The sequence below is a fragment of the Oncorhynchus nerka genome, linkage group LG14, assembly GCF_034236695.1.
Source record: "Oncorhynchus nerka isolate Pitt River linkage group LG14, Oner_Uvic_2.0, whole genome shotgun sequence".
NCBI lineage: Eukaryota > Metazoa > Chordata > Actinopteri > Salmoniformes > Salmonidae > Oncorhynchus > Oncorhynchus nerka.
The window spans coordinates 18,118,170-18,141,596 of record NC_088409.1 but is presented as its reverse complement, the minus strand read 5'-3'; the positions used below and the strand labels follow the sequence as shown (position 1 = coordinate 18,141,596).

General features: G+C 43.8%; 1 protein-coding gene across 3 annotated transcripts in view; it reads right to left on the bottom strand.

Annotated features, from left to right (window-relative positions):
- Window positions 1-82: 82 nt before the first annotated feature.
- ano10a (anoctamin 10a) overlaps window positions 83-23,427 on the bottom strand; it is a 43,138-nt gene continuing 19,793 nt past the window's right edge. The window contains exons 13-15 of one of the 3 annotated variants that reach the window (XM_065027612.1): window positions 14,875-15,039; window positions 12,683-12,699; window positions 83-355 (exon numbers count right to left, since the gene is read on the bottom strand). In XM_065027612.1, coding sequence (XP_064883684.1) covers window positions 280-355; window positions 12,683-12,699; window positions 14,875-15,039 — 258 coding nt within the window. In that variant the 3' untranslated portion in view covers window positions 83-279. The remainder of the gene's footprint in view (window positions 356-12,682; window positions 12,700-14,874; window positions 15,040-23,427) is intronic. The other 2 variants (XM_065027613.1, XM_065027614.1) reach the window with 2 other exon arrangements.

The following is a 23,427-nucleotide window of genomic DNA, read 5'->3' as shown; positions in this document are numbered from 1 at the left end:
ACTACACTCAGAAAAACAGTAATGTTCTCTAGACATCTGCAGGTAATACACTACACTCAGCAAAACAAACAGAAGACCTGGCAACAGTGCAGAGGTTAAGAGCATAAAACCAGGTTTAACAACCAACCGTTTATATATATAAAAAGAAAATTACTTTTGGATATTTTATGCATAAATAAGCTTTGAGCTAATTGAAGTGTTGTAAAGAAAACAGTCTATGTGAATCTTTCTCCGTTGGGAGGGCATGTTCCATCTGGAGTTTAGCCCATCTTCGTCTTGTCAGTATCTGAACCATCGGCCTCTTCTCTCCTCATCACTTATCAGTCTTTGGGATCCCCGAGGCCTCCAGCATTTTCTGTAACAGTGTAAAATGTGATTAATATCTCTTATGTTCTACCTAACTGCCACATGAAATACAGGCTACCTGTTAGGCCTATTATTGGGGATGTCATATAAACAGAATACATCTTCCATAGAAGGAATACATTGTTCTCTGTAGCTCAGTTGGTAGTTTTTGAAGCTGCAGTAAAAGTACAATAAGTTGTCTGCTGTGGTATTTTGGATGCAGTATTTGCAAGAATAACTGCAGTTTTACTGCACTGTAATGCTTCGATCACACCGACAGCATCATTACATGTTGGTAATGTTGGTACACCAGAGTTCCATTCCTTTCCAAGGAAACGCTGCGTTTGCCTTGCAGTGCGTTCGGTGTGGTGCATGTTGGATTTATCAACCGCATGCATCAAACTGGATGTGTAGAAGGCTTGACAGGAATGGTAACATAAGGTGAATGTTGAACTTTGTTACATGCATATCCAGGTGACGCTGTGTTGGCAGCGTAACTGCAGTTACAATGCAAAAGTACTGCAGTAAAAAAAGATGTAATTTTGGACACAGTATTTGCAGCATACTGCACTCTGATTGTAATCTGTTTCCATAAGGGAGAGCATGGCGTTGTAACAAGGTAGTGGGTTCCATTTCTGGGACCACCCATACTTAAAATATATGCACGCATGATTAAGTCGCTTTGGAGAAACGCGTCTGCTAAATGGCATATATTATAATATATAAATATTAACGTTTTTCAGTGTTGGAGCAGCTTTTTAAAATAAAACAAACATAAGCACACTGTTAGCTTGCTTTAACAAATATACAGAGTTCTCCTCTCTCTCTCTCTCTCTAAATGACATTAAGCCTCCCGAGGAGAGGAAACCAGAGCTTCAAAACAGCATTACATCTCCAAATTACAGTGGTTCTGGAACCTCTTAACAAGACCTGGAGATCTTCACCAGATGGAGTTCTTATTTTAAAATAGAATACTTTTGTACAACACAGGCCTTCTCCCCAGACTCTAATCTCAGCTGAGTTTAATCAATTCATTCCACTGCCTCCAGCGCACCCGAGCAAATTACATTCTGGGTTCAAATGTGTTACGTGCAATTAACGTTTCAATCCAACACACGGATCAATGGGAGAGTTTCTTTGCTGATGGAGGTCTTTTTATTCACAGTGGATTCCATAAGGGGAGAGCAGGATTAAATACATAGACCTCCGGTTCCCCACAGGGAGAGGTGGATTGTACTCAACACCCCGCCCAGGCTAATCTACTGCAGCTACTTGTTCTGGAAAACCAAACGGACAGTCACATTAATAGTGTGTCATGGTCTGTAAATGCAGTCTGTATTTATGCTGTTGTTTGCACTTGCCGGAACATTCTGAGGTTGTCCTTCTGACAGACTTGTTTGCACTTGTTGTTGTAGTCGCCATAACTACAGTGCAACGAAAAGCACACAGACAGACACATACACACTCGCGCCACAGAGGATATTCATCTCATTTGTAATTTCAGCAGTAACAGAAATCAAACTCCTCTTGCTCAGAGACTTGTTCAATGGCTGCCAGGATCCTGCCGGGAGCCATACAAAGTCCTCTCTGAGGGAAGCCCATGGCAATAAATGATGCCTTCACAGCTCACACCACTTATCAGAGGAGAGAGAGAGGAGGGAGGAGAGGGGCCGGCAGTGAGGTAGAGAGAGAGAGGAGGGAGGAGAGGGGCCGGCAGCGAGGTAGAGAGAGAGAGGAGGGAGGAGAGGGGCCGGCAGCGAGGTAGAGAGAGAGAGGAGGGAGGAGAGGGGCCGGCAGCGAGGTAGAGAGGGAGAGGAGGGAGGAGAGGGGCAGGCAGCGAGGTAGAGAGGGAGAGGAGGGAGGAGAGGGGCAGGCAGCGAGGTAGAGAGAGAGAGGAGGGAGGAGAGGGGCCGGCAGTGAGGTAGAGAGGGAGAGGGGCAGGCAGCGAGGTAGAGAGAGAGAGGAGGGAGGAGAGAGGCCGGCAGTGAGGTAGAGAGAGAGAGGAGGGAGGAGAGGGGCAGGCAGTGAGGTAGAGAGAGAGAGGAGGGAGGAGAGGGGCCGGCAGCGAGGTAGAGAGGGAGAGGAGGGAGGAGAGGGGCAGGCAGCGAGGTAGAGAGAGAGAGGAGGGAGGAGAGGGGCAGGCGGTGAGGTAGAGAGAGAGAGAGAGAGAGAGAGGGCAGGCAGGCAGGGAGGGAGAGAGAGAGAGAGAGGAGGGATGGGAAGTCCACGGTCACGTTGTAATAAAGCTCCAGCACACTATACTGTACAGACCCCCTCCCTCCTACAGCCCCTCTCCCTGTAGTATACACTAGTAAGTCAACTAATGCCCTAGTTTTCCAGCATGTTGAGCTAATTGCCTAGGCATGTTAGTATTGATCATGTAGGAGGAAGGCTGGAGCAGAGGGCTTTATAAAGCATCCCCAGCAGATTGACAGGGAGGGCCTCTCTCTCACACTGCACTGCTCAGGTTGTGGCCTATGTACTAGGATATACCTCCCACTCACTGCACTGCTCAGGTTGTGGCCTATGTACTAGGATATACCTCCCACTCACTGCACTGCTCAGGTTGTGGCCTATGTACTAGGATATACCTCCCACTCACTGCACTGCTCAGGTTGTGGCCTATGTACTAGGATATACCTCCCACTCACTGCACTGCTCAGGTTGTGGCCTATGTACTAGGATATACCTCCCACTCACTGCACTGCTCAGGTTGTGGCCTATGTACTAGGATATACCTCCCACTCACTGCACTGTAGAAACAGATGCAACGCATATCCATATTCACCACTGCTCGTATGCCCCATTTTCATCCCATCTTTTATTCCTCTCTGCACTGGGCCCCAACTTCCCTGGACTATCAGGCTGCAGTAACAAGCCTCTCTCCTGATGATGAACTTCCCTGGACTATCAGGCATCAGTAACAAGCCTCTCTCCTGATGATGAACTTCCCTGGACTATCAGGCGAACTTCCCTGGACTATCAACAAGCCTCTCTCCTGATGATGAACTTCCCTGGACTATCAGGCATCAGTAACAAGCCTCTCTCCTGATGATGAACTTCCCTGGACTATCAGGCTGCAGTAACAAGCCTCTCTCAGTAACAAGCCTCTCTCCTGATGATGAACTTCCCTGGACTATCAGGCTGCAGGCCTCTCTCCTGATGATGAACTTCCCTGGACTATCAGGCGTCAGTAACAAGCCTCTCTCCTGATGATGAACTTCCCTGGACTATCAGGCGTCAGTAACAAGCCTCTCTCCTGATGATGAACTTCCCTGGACTATCAGGCATCAGTAACAAGCCTCTCTCCTGATGATGAACTTCCCTGGACTATCAGGCGTCAGTAACAAGCCTCTCTCCTGATGATGAACTTCCCTGGACTATCAGGCTGCAGTAACAAGCCTCTCTCCTGATGATGAACTTCCCTGGACTATCAGGCGTCAGTAACAAGCCTCTCTCCTGATGATGAACTTCCCTGGACTATCAGGCGTCAGTAACAAGCCTCTCTCCTGATGATGAACTTCCCTGGACTATCAGGCTGCAGTAACAAGCCTCTCTCCTGATGATGAACTTCCCTGGACTATCAGGCATCAGTAACAAGCCTCTCTCCTGATGATGAACTTCCCTGGACTATCAGGCGTCAGTAACAAGCCTCTCTCCTGATGATGAACTTCCCTGGACTATCAGGCTGCAGTAACAAGCCTCTCTCCTGATGATGAACTTCCCTGGACTATCAGGCTGCAGTAACAAGCCTCTCTCCTGATGATGAACTTCCCTGGACTATCAGGCGTCAGTAACAAGCCTCTCTCCTGATGATGAACTTCCCTGGACTCAGGCTCCAAGCCTCTCTCCTGATGATGAACTTCCCTGGACTATCAGGCTGCAGTAACAAGCCTCTCTCCTGATGATGAACTTCCCTGGACTATCAGGCTGCAGTAACAAGCCTCTCTCCTGATGATGAACTTCCCTGGACTATCAGGCATCAGTAACAAGCCTCTCTCCTGATGATGAACTTCCCTGGACTATCAGGCATCAGTAACAAGCCTCTCTCCTGATGATGAACTTCCCTGGACTATCAGGCATCAGTAACAAGCCTCTCTCCTGGTCAGAATTGAAGGAATGGCGCTAAATACAGGGAAATTCTTGAGGGAGACCTGTTTCAGTCATCTAGAGATTCGAGACTGGGACGGAGGTTCACCTTCCAGCAAGACAATGACCCTAAGCATATTTTTGCATATTCAAAGTGGTAGGCATGTTGTGTAAATCAAATGATATACAACCTAGAAAAAAAATATTTTGGGGTTTGTAAGGCAACAAAATAGGAAACATGTCAAGGGGGTGAATACTTTCGCAAGCCACTGCATATTTTACCTTTATTTAACCTGTTGAAGCTATGGGGGCGCTATTTCATTATTGGATAAAAAAAACGTGCCCGTTTTAAGCGCAATATTTTGTCACAAAAAGATGCTTGACTATGCATATAATTGACAGCTTTGGAAAAACAACACTCTGACGTTTCCAAAACTGCAAAGATATTATCTGTGAGTGCCACAGAACTGATGCTACAGGCGAAACCAAGATGAAACTTCAAACAGGAAATGAGCAGAATTTTTGAGGCTCTGTTTTCCATTGTCTCCTTATATGGCTGTGAATGCGCCCTGAACGAGCCTACACGTTCTGCCGTTTGCCCAAGGTGTCTGCAGCATTGTGACGTATTTGTAGGCATATCATTGGAAGATTGGCCATAAGAGACTACATTTACCAGGTGTCCGCCCGGTGTCCTTTGTCGAAAAGGTGTCTACAAGCTGCACGCATTCATCCATGTGATTCAGGGGAGAGAGGAGCATATATATCATCGAAGAGATAGAAAAACACCTTGAGGATTGATTCTAAACAACGTTTACCATGTTTTCGATATTATGGAGTTAATTTGGAAAAAAAAGTTCGTCATTTTGATGACTGGGTTTTTTGGTAGCCAAATTGACGCGAAAACGGAGCGATTTCTCCTAAACAAATAATCCTTCAGGAAAAACTGAACATTTGCTATCTAACAGAGTCTCCTGATTGAAAACATCCAAAGTTCTTCAAAGGTAAATGATTTTATTTGAATGCTTTTCTGTTTTTTGCGAAAATGTTGCCTGCTGAATGCTAACGCTAAATGCTACGCTAGCTATGAATACTGTTACACAAATGCTTGTTTTGCTATGGTTGAGAAGCATATTTTGAAAATCTGAGATGACAGCGTTGTTAACAAAAGGCTAAGCTTGAGAGCAAATAGATTTATTTCATTTCATTTGCGATTTTCATGAATAGTTATGGAGTTATTTAATGAGTTGCGGATAGATTTACACAATCCTGGATACAGGTTTTTTGGTAGCCAAACGTGACGCAGAAAACGGAGCGATTTCTCCTAAACAAATAATCCTTCAGGAAAAACTGAACATTTGCTATCTAACAGAGTCTCCTGATTGAAAACATCCAAAGTTCTTCAAAGGTAAATGATTTTATTTGAATGGTTTTCTGGTTTTTGTGAAAATGTTGCATGCTGAATGTCAGGCAGAATCCTATGCTAGGCTATCAATACTGTTACACAAATGCTTGTTTTGCTATGGTTGAGAAGCATATTTTTGAAAATCTGAGATGACAGTGTTGTTAACAAAAGGCTAAGCTTGAGAGCAAATAGATTTATTTCATTTCATTTGCGATTTTCATGAATAGTTAACGTTGCGTTATGCTAATGAGCTTGCGGATAGATTTACACAATCCTGGATACAGGTTTTTTTCGTAGCTAAACGTGACGCAGAAAACGGAGCGATTTCTCCTAAACAAATAATCTTTCAGGAAAAACTGAACATTTGCTATCTAACTGAGAGTCTCCTCATTGAAAACATCCGAAGTTCTTCAAAGGTAAATGATTTTATTTGAATGCTTTTCTGGTTTTTGTGAAAATGTTGCCTGCTGAATGCTAACGCTAAATGCTACCCTAAATGCTACGCTAGCTATCAATACTGTTACACAAATGCTTGTTTTGCTATGGTTGAGAAGCATATTTTGAAAATCTGAGATGACAGTGTTGTTAACAAAAATCTAAGTTTGAGAGCTAGCATATTGATTTCATTTCATTTGCGATTTTCATGAATAGTTAACGTTGCGTTATGGTAATGAGCTTGAGGCTGTATTCACGATCCCGGATCCGGGATGGCTCGTCGCAACAGGTTAAAATCAATACACAAGTACATATTTTTAAACCTGCATATTTAGTTAATATTGCTTGCTAACATTAATTTCTTTTAACTAAGGAAATTGTGTCTCTTCTCTTGCGTAACGGTTCCGTATTTCACTGAAAGAATAAACATTTTGTTTTCGAAATGATAGTTTCCGGATTTGACCATATTAATGACCTAAGGCACGTATTTCTGGGTGTTATTATAATTAAGTCTATGATTTGATATTTGATAGAGCAGTCTGACTGAGCGGTGGTAGGCAGCAGCAGGCTCGTAAACGTTCATTCAAACAGCACTTTCATGCGTTTTGCAAGCAGCTCTTTGCTGTGCTTCAAGCATTGCGCTGTTTACGACTTCAATCCAATCAACTCCCGAGATTAGGCTGGCAATACTATAGTGCCTATAAGAACATCCAATAGTCTAAGGTTAATGAAATACAAATATTAGAGAGAAATAGTCCTATAATTCCTATTATAACTACAACCTAAAACTTCTTACCTAGGAATATTGAAGTCTCATGTTAAAAGGAACCACCAGCTTTCATATGTTCTCATATTCTGAGCAAAGAACTTAAACATTAGCTTTTTTACATGGCAAATATTGCACTTTCACTTTCTTCTCCAACACGTTGTTTTTCCATTATTTAAACAAAATTGAACATGTTTCATTATTTATTTGAGACTAAATTGATTTTATTGATGTATTATATTAAGTTAAAATAAGTGTTCATTCAGTATTGTTGTAAATGTCATTATTACAAATATATTACAAATAATTAAAAATAATTTTAATAAAAATACAAAAAAATACAAAAAATATATTAAAAAAATATATATATAATATAATATAAATATATATATGTATTTTTTAATATATTTTTAAATTTATTTCGTTTCAAATAATTACAAAAAATACAAATAAAAAATAAATATATATATACACACACACACTTTTCTTTTAAAAGTACTTAAAAAATATATATTTTTATTTTTAAATCGGCTGATTAATTGGTATCAACCATAAATCGGTCAACCTCTACTCTGTATAGTACAGTATCAGTCTCTGTGGCCTTCTCTCCAGTGGGTCACAGTCACCTCTGGCAGTGGTGGCTAGTGCTGGTGGACAGCCAGCGACTAAGGTGTTGATAGGGGGTTTCCACCGGTGAGGCACCTGCTCTGATCACGACTACATTCCTCCTGTGCCAAAGGAAGGAAGGGATTTTCCCCAGGACATTGGCTGCTCCCTTCAGTGATAGATACATACTGTACAACTAGCTAAGTGTATGTATCTCTATGGCTTCCCTCCCCTTTCTGAAGTAGTGGAAAATGCTGGATTTTAGTTCATGCACCTGCTCTGATCAGTTCCCCCTGTGCCAGAGAAAGGAAAGGGTTTTCCCCAGGCCACAAAGCCCATTGGCTGGCAAGACAGCTTATTCGCCTCAGCCTGCTGAAGCGGTGGAAAACGTTGGATTGACTAGGCCAGATGCAGACAGACACAGGAAGATGGCCGTCCCTCCGTCCTCCTCTCACAACTGACCCCGGACAGAACTCCAGTGGAATAAAGGCTTTCTTTCAGTCAGCTCTACTCCTAATAAAACTCCAGTGGAATCAAGGCTTTCTTTCCGTCATCAGTAGACACTACAGTACAAGGTGATGCATGATGACATATCCAGTGGAAGGCTGTGGTTCTGACTGATTACCTGACATGATACAACACCTTGGGCTTGACTGAAAGGTCCATCAACTCCTGTCACTCAAAGACTCAATGCCTGTCTGGCTGGCCGACTGCCTGCCCGCCCGCCCGCCAAATCAAATCAAATTTTATTTGTCACATACACATGGTTAGCAGATGTTAATGCGAGTGTAGCGAAATGCTTGTGCTTCTAGTTCCGACAATGCAGTGATAACCAACAAGTAATCTAACTAACAATTCCAAAACTACTGTCTTATACACAGTGTAAGGGGATAAGGAATATGTACATAAGGATATATGAATGAGTGATGGTACAGAGCAGCATACAGTAGATGGTATCGAGTACAGTATATACATATGAGATGAGTATGTAGACAAAGTAAACAAAGTGGCATAGTTAAAGTGGCTAGTGACATAAGAATGCAGTCGATGATCTAGAGTACAGTATATACATATGCATATGAGATGAATAATGTAGGGTAAGTAACATTATATAAGGTAGCATTGTTTAAAGTGGCTAGTGATATATTTACATCATTTCCCATCAATTCCCATTATTAAAGTGGCTGGAGTTGGGTCAGTGTCAATGACAGTGTGTTGGCAGCAGCCACTCAATGTTAGTGATTGCTGTTTAACAGTCTGATGGCCTTGAGATAGAAGCTGTTTTTCAGTCTCTCGGTCCCAGCTTTGATGCACCTGTACTGACCTCGCCTTCTGGATGATAGCGGGGTGAACAGGCAGTGGTTCGGGTGGTTGATGTCCTTGATGATCTTTATGGCCTTCCTGTAACATCGGGTGGTGTAGGTGTCCTGGAGGGCAGGTAGTTAGCCCCCGGTGATGCGTTGTGCAGACCTCACTACCCTCTGGAGAGCCTTACGGTTGAGGGCGGAGCAGTTGCCGTACCAGGCGGTGATACAGCCCGCCAGGATGCTCTCGATTGTGCATCTGTAGAAGTTTGTGAGTGCTTTTGGTGACAAGCCGAATTTCTTCAGCCTCCTGAGGTTGAAGAGGCGCTGCTGCGCCTTCTTCACGACGCTGTCAGTGTGAGTGGACCAATTCAGTTTGTCTGTGATGTGTACGCCGAGGAACTTAAAACTTGCTACCCTCTCCACTACTGATCCATCGATGTGGATAGGGGGGTGTTCCCTCTGCTGTTTCCTGAAGTCCACAATCATCTCCTTAGTTTTGTTGACGTTGAGTGTGAGGTTATTTTCCTGACACCACACTCCGAGGGCCCTCACCTCCTCCCTGTAGGCCGTCTCGTCGTTGTTGGTAATCAAGCCTACCACTGTTGTGTCGTCCGCAAACTTGATGATTGAGTTGGAGGCGTGCATGGCCACGCAGTCGTGGGTGAACAGGGAGTACAGGAGAGGGCTCAGAACGCACCCTTGTGGGGCCCCCGTGTTGAGGATCAGCGGGGAGGAGATGTTGTTGCCTACCCTCACCACCTGTGGGTGGCCCGTCAGGAAGTCCAGTACCCAGTTGCACAGGGCGGGGTCGAGACCCAGGGTCTCGAGCTTGATGACGAGCTTGGAGGGTACTATGGTATTGAATGCCGAGCTGTAGTCGATGAACAGCATTCTCACATAGGTATTCCTCTTGTCCAGGTGGGTTAGGGCAGTGTGCAGTGTGGTTGAGATTGCATCGTCTGTGGACCTATTTGGGCGGTAAGTAAATTGGAGTGGGTCTAGGGTGTCAGGTAGGGTGGAGGTGATATGGTCCTTGACTAGTCTCTCAAAGCACTTCATGATGACGGAAGTGAGTGTTACCTTAGCTTTCTTGGGAACAGGAACAATGGTGGCCCTCTTGAAGCATGTGGGAACAGCAGACTGGTATAGGGATTGATTGAATATGTCCGTAAACACACCGGCCAGCTGGTCTGCGCATGCTCTGAGGGCGCGGCTGGGGATGCCGTCTGGGCCTGCAGCCTTGCGAGGGTTAACACGTTTAAATGTCTTACTCACCTCGGCTGCAGTGAAGGAGAGACCGCATGTTTTCGTTGCAGGCCGTGTCAGTGGCACTGTATTGTCCTCAAAGCGGGCAAAAAAGTGATTTAGTCTGCCTGGGAGCAAGACATCCTGGTCCGTGACTGGGCTGGGTTTCTTCTTGTAATCCGTGATTGACTGTAGACCCTGCCACATGCCTCTTGTGTCTGAGCCATTGAATTGAGATTCCACTTTGTCTCTGTACTGACGCTTAGCTTGTTTAATAGCCTTGCGGAGGGAATAGCTGCATTGTTTATATTCGGACATATTACCAGACACCTTGCCCTGATTAAAAGCAGTGGTTCGCGCTTTCAGTTTCACGCGAATGCTGCCATCAATCCACGGTTTCTGGTTTGGGAATGTTTTTATCGTTGCTATGGGAACGACATCTTCGACGCACGTTCTAATGAACTCGCACACCGAATCAGCGTATTCGTCAATATTTCCATCTGACGCAATACGAAACATGTCCCAGTCCACGTGATGGAAGCAGTCTTGGAGTGTGGAGTCAGCTTGGTCTGACCAGCGTTGGACAGACCTCAGCGTGGGAGCCTCTTGTTTTAGTTTCTGCCTGTAGGCAGGGATCAGCAAAATGGAGTCGTGGTCAGCTTTTCCGAAAGGGGGCGGGGCAGGGCCTTATATGCGTCGCGGAAGTTAGAGTAACAATGATCCAAGGTTTTACCACCCCTGGTTGCGCAATCGATATGCTGGTAAAATTTAGGGAGTCTTGTTTTCAGATTAGCTTTGTTAAAATCCCCAGCTACAATGAATGCAGCCTCCGGATAAATGGTTTCCAGTTTGCAAAGAGTTAAATAAAGTTCGTTCAGAGCCATCGATGTGTCTGCTTGGGGGGGATATATACGGCTGTGATTATAATCGAGGAGAATTCTCTTGGAAGATAATGCGGTCTACATTTGATTGTGAGGAATTCTAAATCAGGTGAACAGAAGGATTTGAGTTCCTGTATGTTTCCTTCATCACACCATGTCTCGTTAGTCATGAGGCATACGCCCCCGCCACTCTTCTTACCAGAAAGATGTTTGTTTCTGTCGGCGCGATGCGTGGAGAAACCCGTTGGCTGCACCGCCTCGGATAGCGTCTTCCCAGTAAGCCATGTTTCTGTGAAGCAGAGAACGTTGCAGTCTCTGATGTCCCTCTGGAATGCTACCCTTGCTCGGATTTCGTCAACCTTGTTGTCAAGAGACTGGACATTGGCAAGAAGAATGCTGGGGAGTGGTGCGCGATGTGCCCTTTTTCGGAGTCTGACCAGAACACCGCCTCGTTTCCCTCTTTTTCGGAGTCGTTTCCTTGGGTCGCTGCATGCGATCCATTCCGTTGTCCTGTTTGTAAGGCAGAACACCGGATCCGCGTCGCGGAAAACATATTCTTGGTCGTACTGATGGTGAGTTGGCGCTGATCTTATATTCAGTAGTTCTTCTCGACTGTATGTAATGAAACCTAAGATGACCTGGGGTACTAATGTAAGAAATAACACGTAAAAAAACAAAAAACTGCATAGTTTCCTAGGAACGCGAAGCGAGGCGGCCATCTCAGTCGGCGCCGGAAGTACAGCCCATGTCTGGCTGGCCGACTGCCCGCCCTGTCTGGCTGGCCGACTGCCCGCCCGCCCTGTCTGGCTGGCCGACTGCCCGCCCTGCCGAATGCCCGGCCGACTGCCCGCCCTGCCGAATGCCCGGCCGACTGCCCGCCCTGCCGAACGCCCGGCCGACTGCCCGCCCTGCCGAACGCCCGGCCGACTGCCCGCCCTGCCGAATGCCCGGCCGACTGCCCGCCCTGCCGAATGCCCGGCCGACTGCCCGCCCTGCCGAATGCCCATCCGCCTGCCGACTGCCTGCCTGACCGACTTGCTGACTCACTGCCTGCCTGGCTGGCTGGCTGGGATCATTAGTGATATAGAGAAAAGGCCAAAGGTGGAGTGAATTAATTTCATCAAGAATGTTTAACCTGATGAAGCAAAGGCCATGTCAAACTTGAGAATATCTGTAATGATTAGGAATCGAGATGGACAGCCACAAGATGATATTAATTGGGTTTTGATGGTGGGATGAGGAGAAGGACAGTGCTAGAGGGAGATTAAAATGAATGACTTATGAGGAAGAGTTATCAAGACAAACGGCAAGACGTTCAATAGCCATGGTAGCAGGGGCACTACTCATGTGCCTGGGACTGGGTTGAAAACAGTCAGTGAAACACAAGGCAGTAACCAAGTACCATCACAACACATACCATACACAAGCCTCACCACAAGAACAACTTGGGCAAGACACAGACATTATTAAGTAGCTTATCCATCTCTATTCACACGATTAATATCAGGCATTAGGTATTATAGGTGAAGCTTTCAATTCAAACCATAACCAGACAAACTCACAACCTGCATAGCAGAGTTCAGTCAGACGACCCAAAGCAACTTACCGCCCATGGGCCTGGCTCTGCACAAACAAACCAAGAAATCAACCAATCCTGTTAAAATCTGCTTCAATTCAACATTCAGCTGGACAAGAACAAGAAGCATCAGAAATACCACCAATCAATGTGATGTATTTCATGGCCCGCCCTTCTTTCTGCAGTGCTGAGAGAAATGATAGCTAGCTAAGACATGCTAGCTTATTGCTGAAGCACTCAGCCTTAATCCAGTAAATGACTTCAGTGCTGAGAGAAATGATAGCTAGCTAAAACATGCTAGTTTATTGCTGAAGCACTCAGCCTTAATCCAGTAAATGACTGCAGTGCTGAGAGAAATGATAGCTAGCTAAGACATGCTAGTTTATTGCTGAAGCACTCAGCCTTAATCCAGTAAATGAATGCAGTGCTGAGAGAAATGATAGCTAGCTAAGACATGCTAGTTTATTGCTGAAGCACTCAGCCTTAATCCAGTAAATGACTTCAGTGCTGAGAGAAATGATAGCTAGCTAAAACATGCTAGTTTATTGCTGAAGCACTCAGCCTTAATCCAGTAAATGACTGCAGTGCTGAGAGAAATGATAGCTAGCTAAAACATGCTAGCTTATTGCTGAAGCACTCAGCCTTAATCCAGTAAATGACTGCAGTGCCAAGCTGAGGCAAGCTACTGCTCAACAGCATACTCATATCAATACCATTAACCTAACTCCTGTCATTTATCTTTACCGAAGTGCTCTGGGAGATGTATTGAGGGACTGAATACATTACATGAAGCTGTTATGGAGAGAGATATGGGTCTGCATTATGGTGTTATGGAGAGATATGGGTCTGTATTATGGTGTTATGGTCAGAGATATGGGTCTGCATTATGATGTTATGGAGAGAGATATGGGTCTGTATTATGGTGTTATGGAGAGATATGGGTCTGTATTATGGTGTTATGGTCAGAGATATGGGTCTGCATTATGGTGTTATGGAGAGATATGGGTCAGCATTATGGTGTTATGGTCAGATATATGGGTCTGCATTATGGTGTTATGGAAAGAGATATGGGTCTGCATTATTCTGTTATGGAGAGAGATATGGGTCTGCATTATTCTGTTATGGAGAGAGATATGGGTCTGCATTATGGTGTTATGGAGAGAGATATGGGTCTGTATTATGGTGTTATGGAGAGATATGAGTCTGCATTATTCTGTTATGGAGAGAGATATGGGTCTGCATTATTCTGTTATGGAGAGAAATATGGGTCTGCATTATTCTGTTATGGAGAGAAATATGGGTCTGCATTATTCTGTTATGGAGAGAGATATGGGTCTGCATTATGGTGTTATGGAGAGAGATGGGTCTGCATTATGGTGTTATGGAGAGAGATATGGGTCTGCGTTATTCTGTTATGGAGAGAGATATGGGTCTGCATTATTCTGTTATGGAGAGAGATATGGGTCTGCGTTATTCTGCTATGGAGAGAAATATGGGTCTGCATTATTCTGCTATGGAGAGAAATATGGGTCTGCGTTATTCTGTTATGGAGAGAGATATGGGTCTGCGTTATTCTGCTATGGAGAGAAATATGGGTCTGCATTATTCTGTTATGGAGAGAAATATGGGTCTGCATTATTCTGCTAAATAATCTGTTGTTTTGTCCTTAATTATACACGGTATGTAAGCCGTTTATAGACAGGTTCTTTCTGGTGCTGGGAAATCAGATGATTGTGTCCTCTGTGTGAGTGTGTGTGACCTGCTTCTGAGCTACATGCAAGGTGATAAACATCTGCCAAAATAGCAGAGCCTCATTAACGCATTACAATATTGCACACGCACACACAGTTTGTTAGTTAGCTGCAGCGTGAACAACCTTCTACATGGATCATTAAACCATCAGACCTAGATGATAAACCTGATGGGTGTCTCAGAGAGTCACGTCAGCCGTACACCTCATATACCCAGCTTATCCACACAGAAGTCTGTGGCTTTCTAGGGTTACTTTATACATTTTATTCACCTTGAAGTCCCTTCATGTTATTTTTGGGAACTTCATAGTTTTTTGGTTTAACACACCCCAAAGAGTTTAAGGTTGCGTGATGGTACCTGCTTTTTTTCACCTTAATAGACTCAAGTTATGTCAAACCACTCTCTATGTCATGCTAAAGTTATTCAACACACCATACAGTTGAGGGGTTCAGTCAGTCAGTCAAACTTACCCTTTTCTTCAGAGCCTCCAGGGACTCAAACTCCAGACGTGACAGTTTGATCTGGATGTGTTTGGGGACGTCTGGGATCACAAAGGCCAGGATGAACTTGGAGGCCAAGAGGAAGTGCTGCAACCACAACAGCAGACAGAGGAACAGCAGGGAAGTATGGGGAGACTTTAGGACATGGAACAGGAAAAGTAGACATGTATTATCATGTTATATTGTACTGAGAAACTATATTTCTCCATTATCCTAGAATTCAGAAACAGAAATATATATAGTTGATATAATGAATAGTTTTAAACTGATTGAACAGATGCAACGTGATTCGCTGCTGAAGTGAAACATCACAACACAATCTGCTCTGGAGACAAACAAACACCATCACCGACCGGTGTCCAATCATTGACATTACAAAACTAGACTATCATTGGTGTCAGGTGTGATATCCCTCTAAACAGCTGGTTAATGTTCCTATCTACCAGGCTGGTCTTCTTTCATCTGTATATGCTGGATGGAACTTGTGAATTTTGTATTGTCATTTGTAGTCTACTGTATTTAAAACATGTACATGATACTGCAACAACGTTTCCCCAATGGGACAACAACGTCAGTCAAGTTAACCAGAACATTCCCTGTTCTTTCAGAACTAGCTCCATTCCTTCTCAGAGCGAGGCTAACAACAAGCAGCTGACCTGACCCACACAGTCTGAAAACAGTCCTGTTTTCACGTGAAACCTGCGTCAGGTAAAAGTACGAACGAACCCTGAAAACTTCCAACCATAAACACGCCAAACCATTGAATTTTTTTATCCGTTATTTTACCAGATATAATGCTGAAAGGGTTACCATTTAAGAGATCACACCTCTTAACTAAGGACCAGATAATCAAAGAATGTCTTGAAATACTGCAAGCAAAACAGGAGACTACAGGGTGACAAACATGCAGTAAGACCCTGCTGATTATTCTGTGTGAGAGTTAAGAAGCTGAAGACCCTTCTGGACCCTAACTCTTTAAATCAGCCCCTAAGCAGTTCACTGGAGCTCAATATTAAACTGTAATGGTAAAGACAGGCAAGAGGGCTTTGCTGAAAATACAATCCCAATCTCTCAAAAGGAAGAGAGAAGAGAGTGCTGTGAATACAGAAAGAGGCCCCCCAGTACAACACTGGCCCACCCTCCTCCCTCTGAGGTGATTGGAGGAGACAGATGAACAGCAGACAAAGGGGAAGTGGGGTGAGGACGACTCGTGGCAAAGAGCACACCTGTTATCTTCACAGCCCCTCTGAGGTGAGGTAAGATAAGGTGTGAGAGAGAGAGGTAGCAACCTGACCAATATCCAACACATACATCATTTTTTTCTCAATACATTTTTTACGGCCGAGAGAAGTGTACTTCGAACTGCATGACCAGAAACCAGCTTTATTACTCTGAATCGATGCCAACACACTGCTATGCAAAGCAGGTCTGTCATTGCTGGAGAATTGCCAGCTGCCACAACACGCTGTACCTCATCAGTATGTGCCAGCCGAAATTCCATCGGATTCAGCCACCGCTTTCATCGCAGTAAAAGGCTTCATACATGTTAGGCCTGACAAATGTTGTCGACTGAAAACTTCCAAACACTGTTATTACAGGCGATTTTCTCCTATGGAAAGTGTTCTTCAGATAGGTGGTTTGGGCTAGAAGGATGGGGAGGTGTGTGTGGCGCTCCCTCTCTCCTTCAGCCGTACACTACTTTATTACAGACAATTGTGTATCCCAATTATAGTGTATCCCATAATACCTTTATAGTACACTACTTTTGACCAGGGCCTCTCAGGGGTAGTGCACAATGTAGGGAAAAGGGGGCCATTTGGGATGCAGCAAATGTGAGCTAAGTAGTAGAATTGACTGTATAGCGAATGTAAAAGGGCGAAGGGAGTCCAGTCTGTCTGGCCTCAACGCTGACTGAGGTAGTTACACTGATTGAAATGCAACATTAAAAACACCACAGCCTTTTAGCTGATTGGTACTTGACAGTAGGAGTTTATGGGCATTTAGAGAGATAGGGTTGGCTTGGCACACGTTGGAAAACCAAAGAACACTAACAAATGCAAATGTTAGTTGAAAGGGGTACATTTCATCTTGAGGCCCTGAATCAATATCAAACTACTTCTCTATGATGCCCTGACTCAATATCAAACTACTTCTCTATGATGCTCTGACTCAATATCAAACTACTTCTCTATGATGCTCTGACTCAATATCAAACTACTTCTCTATGATGCTCTGACTCAATATCAAACTACTTCTCTATGATGCTCTGACTCAATATCAAACTACTTCTCTATGATGCCCTGACTCAATATCAAACTACTTCTCTATGAGGCCCTGACTCAATATCAAACTACTTCTCTATGATGCTCTGACTCAATATCAAACTACTTCTCTATGATGCTCTGACTCAATATCAAACTACTTCTCTATGAGGCCCTGACTCAATATCAAACTACTTCTCTATGATGCCCTGACTCAATATCAAACTACTTCTCTATGATGCTCTGACTCAATATCAAACTACTTCTCTATGATGCTCTGACTCAATATCAAACTACTTCTCTATGATGCTCTGACTCAATATCAAACTACTTCTCTATGAGGCCCTGACTCAATATCAAACTACTTCTCTATGATGCCCTGACTCAATATCAAACTACTTCTCTATGATGCTCTGACTCAATATCAAACTACTTCTCTATGATGCTCTGACTCAATATCAAACTACTTCTCTATGATGCTCTGACTCAATATCAAACTACTTCTCTATGATGCTCTGACTCAATATCAAACTAATTCTCTATGATGCCCTGACTCAATATCAAACTACTTCTCTATGAGGCCCTGACTCAATATCAAACTACTTCTCTATGAGGCCCTGACTCAATATCAAACTACTTCTCTATGAGGCCCTGACTCAATATCAAACTACTTCTCTATGAGGCCCTGACTCAATATCAAACTACTTCTCTATGATGCTCTGACTCAATATCAAACTACTTCTCTATGATGCCCTGACTCAATATCAAACTACTTCTCTATGATGCTCTAAACAGTGCAGAAGTGTGAATTGAGACAGTACCTGTAAGTGCTAGCATGGCAATCTGTGGCCTTTTGTACCAAAATCCCCTCTGCTCAGTATTCACCCCATGTAGCTGGGGACAGAACTGCACTGCCTTGTTCATTTAGCAAATTAGCATTTCAATCCACCTTGATTCCAACTGATCGGGAGTCATTTTTTACCATTTATTCTGTGAAGCGGCACAAACAGAATTTCTTAATCTAACTTTTCACCTCGGGGGTTTGTGAATAGATCTCGTCTGAAAGGCGGCCATTGGTGGCTTGCCATAAACACTTCGACATGTTGTGGAGACATGGTTCTGCAGTAACCCTTGGGACAGCCAACTGCAGAGTGAGAATGAGCCTCATGGAGCACCGTGCATTCACACAATGTGACAGGCCAGAGTCTGGCAGCAGACTGTGTGTTCTAGGATGTGTGTTCTAGGATATGAGACTAATGCAGAAAGAGGTGGCACGTCTCCCACATGAGAATGAATGATTACATCAAGATGATTCATACCAAGTTACTTCAGCTCGATCCAATTTCCGTTTATTGATCTCTCGAGGCAGGTACTGTTTCCTCTACTGTTCCTCGATGTACCGCGAGGTCGGTGTGAGACCTGTTCCTCTGGGCCCTGGTCAAAAGTAATGCTCTATATAGGGAACATGGTGCTATTTGGGACGCACCCAAGGCGTTGATGGGCAGAGGAGACAGGGAGGGTTGTGGAGAGGTCTCCAGGCCTGCAGAGATTATTCAGTACAGCAGACAGGTAGCTTCAATAAGACTAGAGTCATATATAGTAGAGGAATAGCATTGAACAGGACTACAAAGGGCTGTAAATAGAGTTGCCAGTCAGCAGGGGGGCACAGCTTCACACAGAGCTGATGCACACTACATTAATACACAGGTTCAGTCCCAAATGGCCCCCTATTCCATATATAGTGTACTACTTTTGACCTGTGACCTATGGGCCCTGGTCAAAAGTAGTGCACTAAATAGGGAATATGGTGGGATTCAGGGCACAGTATCTGAGTCAATGCACAGATATGACTAGAGCTAGCACTAGGCTGATCGTGCTCTACAGAATAGAAAAGGAGACCACAATCATGGTGACAGAATCAGACATTCAGTTACTGGGTACAAAGGGTTCTGGACTTCAACAACACACACCACAGACTACATCACAGTGGCTTCAGAGGACAATAGCTGATTTCCCTTTGGCAAAGCAAACCGTGAGGGAGAAAGATAGACAGCGTTGTTAGGAGCCAAACAAATAAAGCCAGCTGCATTATACCAGGCAGTGTTATCATATTTCAGCATTATAAAGGACCAAGGCAAGAAGGGACGGCTAAGGAATGGTCTATTTTGTTGTTGTCATTTAGCAGATGCTCTTATCCAGAGCGACTTACGGGAGCAATTAGAGTTAAGTGCCTTGCTCAAGGGCACCGACAGATTTTTCATCTAGTTGGCTAGGGGATTCGAACCAGCAACCTTTCGGTTACCTCCCTATACATTCTGACATCTCTCGACTCTGTCATAGTACTAAACACTTCCTAATAACCATCTTTAAGGGCCGCCCTCATCTAGGACGATGACTATAACAAAAACTATCAAGAAACAAATCTAAAATTATCATTCTAGTTAATGTCCTAGGTGTGGACGGCCCTTAACGCTGCAGTGAATATCAAGCCTACTTGGGTAGCCTAGTGGTTAGAGTGTTGGACTAGTAACTGGAAGGTTGCAAGTTCAAACCCCCGAGCTGACAAGGTACAAATCTGTCGTTCTGCCCCTGAACAGGCAGTTAACCCACTGTTCCTAGGCCGTCATTGAAAATAAGAATTTGTTCTTAACTGACTTACCTAGTTAAATAAAGGTAAAATTTATATTAAAATCTACTTTGCGAGTTCAATTTCAGTTCATCCCCATGAAAATAATAGCCCCTCTCCCACTTCCTTCAATTTCACCAACCATATGGGGTTTTGCGGCACGATTTCAGAGGCACAATTCAGGTATCGTCAGCACACTAGTGTTATGGATCTGTGACACCCTCCTGCTATTCTGGCTGTTACACCAATGACACAGTAAGAGTGGTTAATAAGACCATACACAGTCTGCAGTAGAGTTGGGCTGCATACACTCCCATTATGTCCCATCTTAAGAAGTAGTCTCCACCTGCGTCCTTGATCGTCAGCAGGCTAAACGGACATCTCCACTTCACCTCTGCAGTAGAGTTGGGCTGCATACACTCCCATTATGTCCCATCTTAAGAAGTCGTCTCCACCTGCGTCCTTGATCGTCAGCAGGCTAAACGGACATCTCCACTTCACCTCTGCAGTAGCGGTGTGCCAGTCCAGCTTCTGTATCCAGACAGAGGTACTTACTACTCTACCATACATCACAACTCCCCTTCCTCTCTCCTCTGTGTCAACCTTTATGTGAGATAAATCACCAGGACAGACAGAGCAAACTGAGTGACTGACTGACCGTCCTCTCCTCTCCCAGACATCCTCTATGCATCCCCCAGACAGGTCATTCATCCTGGGTTGTGAGTTACAGGACAAACCTCTGTCAGAGTTGTCACTGGATGTTCTGTTTCTGTCCACACACACACACACACACACACACACACACACACACACAGACACACAGGTTTCCATTAGCCGGCTTTCGGAAAAAAAAAAAATGAAAAGCCAACAAATAAAATTGTAAAGGCCAATTTGACATTTTTCAGCTAAATGTTCTGGTCTGTTGCATAAGATTCATTGCTTTTTAACCTTTTTTTTTCTATTGTCCCAAAACTGTCCCAGGGTCTGTTTGGGCTATTTTGTTTCTCGACAAGCTGACCAATAGAATATGTCAATTCTTTTTACTACGGGGGATTGTAGATTGACATAGGCGGCGAGCCCATAATGCTAGGGGAAGCTAAGCTTCCCTAAGTAAATTGAAATAAATTGCCAAAATGATAGCCTAATTAGCCTGCAATACAGAAATTAAATCATTCAAAATAGGCAACTAAATCATGATTTAGCCACAGAAGACCATTAGCTTCCCCTAGTCTTGTTGTTTTAAATCTCATTGCCTACAAGTCGGAAGGAAAGGCAGCTCGCGCAATTTAGGCTGTGCACGTTGCAAATATCAAATAGATGATTGTTGAGTTGTGACTGTCAATGAAAAGTAGAAGACCAGCAAGCAATAATTATACATTCAATTGTGGGGAAACATAGTTTGGAAAGCAAATGGCTATTGCTGTAAAGAGAAGACAATGAAAATACTACAATCTGTCTTTTAGTTGAGCGAACAACAGTAGGCCTATAGTCTATCTTATTGGCACCAGTATATCCCTGGTGAGTGCGTACTGCGCATATTCACTCTATCAGTGCTACTTTAAAGTTAGTTATTGGACAACAGTAGGCCTATAGTCTATCTTATTGGCACCAGTATATCCCTGGTGAGCGCGTTAGCATATTCACTCTATCAGTGCTACTTTAAAGTTAGTTATTGGACAACAGTAGGCCTATAGTCTATCTTATTGGCACCAGTATATCCCTGGTGAGTGCGTACTGCGCATATTCACTCTATCAGTGCTACTTTAAAGTTAGTTATTGGACAACAGTAGGCCTATAGTCTATCTTATTGGCACCAGTATATCCCTGGTGAGCGTGTACTGCGCATATTCACTCTATCAGTGCTACTTTAAAGTTAGTTATTGGACAACAGTTTCCTGCTCCAGTTTAGATGGACGTCATATTCTATTTGTCTCCCCTGATAGTAGGACCATTATATGGACAACCTCATTTTAATTGATTGTTTATCAGTGTTGGCAGAGTTTGTCTGATTAAAAAAAGATTTTGCTTCGGTCTCCAGCAGGGTGTTGTGCCTAAAATCTCCCCCCTGCCAGAATCCTCCCCAACACCTCTTCGCGTGAACACGCACACACTCAATTCTTCATTGCTGCGACTTGAGTTTTCTGATCACATTAGGCTGTGTTTCATTTGATTTTTTATGTCAGTTTGATCGCGGGGGAGGATCTAGTAATGTCTGCAGTTTTCGGTTTGGCTATTTGTTTCAAGTGTATTAGTCTATAAATAAATATCTTTGCCAAAATGCATCATCTCTTCCATGTCTTATTCAACTAGTAGTTGTTCTGAAATGTTTATTGCTTGACTACATTCTACTACCTTGTCTGTAATACCCTCCCTTGTCTGTAATCTACTCCCTTTACTCCCTTGTCAGTAATATACTCCCTTTACTCCCTTGTCTGTAATATACTCCCTTTACTCCCTTGTCTGTAATATACTCCCTTTACTCCCTTGTCTGTACTATACTCCCTTTACTCCCTTGTCTGTACTATACTCCCTTTACTCCCTTGTCTGTAATATACTCCCTTTACTCCCTTGTCTGTAATATACTCCCTTTACTCCCTTGTCTGTAATATACTCCCTTTACTCCCTTGTCTGTAATATACTCCCTTTACTCCCTTGTCTGTAATATACTCCCTTTACTCCCTTGTCTGTAATATACTCCCTTTACTCCCTTGTCAGTAATATACTCCCTTGTCTGTAATATACTCCCTTTACTCCCTTGTCTGTAATATACTCCCTTTACTCCCGTGTCAGTAATATACTCCCTTTACTCCCGTGTCAGTAATATACTCCCTTTACTCCCTTGTCTGTAATATACTCCCTTTACTCCCTTGTCTGTAATATACTCCCTTTACTCCCTTGTCTGTAATATACTCCATTGTCTGTAATTTACTCCCTTGTCTGTAATATACTCCCTTTACTCCCTTGTCTGTAATATACTCCCTTTACTCCCGTGTCTGTAATATACTCCCTTGTCTGTAATATAATCCCTTTACTCCCTTTACTCCCTTGTCTGTAATATACTCCCTTTACTCCCGTGTCTGTAATATACTCCCTTTACTCCCGTGTCTGTAATATACTCCCTTTACTCCCTTGTCTGTAATATACTCCCTTTACTCCCTTGTCTGTAATATACTCCCTTGTCTGTAATATAATCCCTTTACTCCCTTTACTCCCTTGTCTGTAATATACTCCCTTTACTCCCTTGTCTGTAATATACTCCCTTTACTCCCGTGTCTGTAATATACTCCCTTTACTCCCGTGTCTGTAATATAATCCCTTTACTCCCGTGTCTGTAATATACTCCCTTTACTCCCGTGTCTGTAATATACTCCCTTGTCTGTAATATACTCCCTTTACTCCCGTGTCTGTAATATACTCCCTTTACTCCCGTGTCTGTAATATACTCCCTTGTCTGTAATATAATCCCTTTACTCCCTTGTCTGTACTATACTCCCTTTACTCCCGTGTCTGTAATATACTCCCTTGTCTGTAATATACTCCCTTTACTCCCGTGTCTGTAATATACTCCCTTTACTCCCGTGTCTGTAATATACTCCCTTTACTCCCTTGTCTGTAATATACTCCCTTTACTCCCTT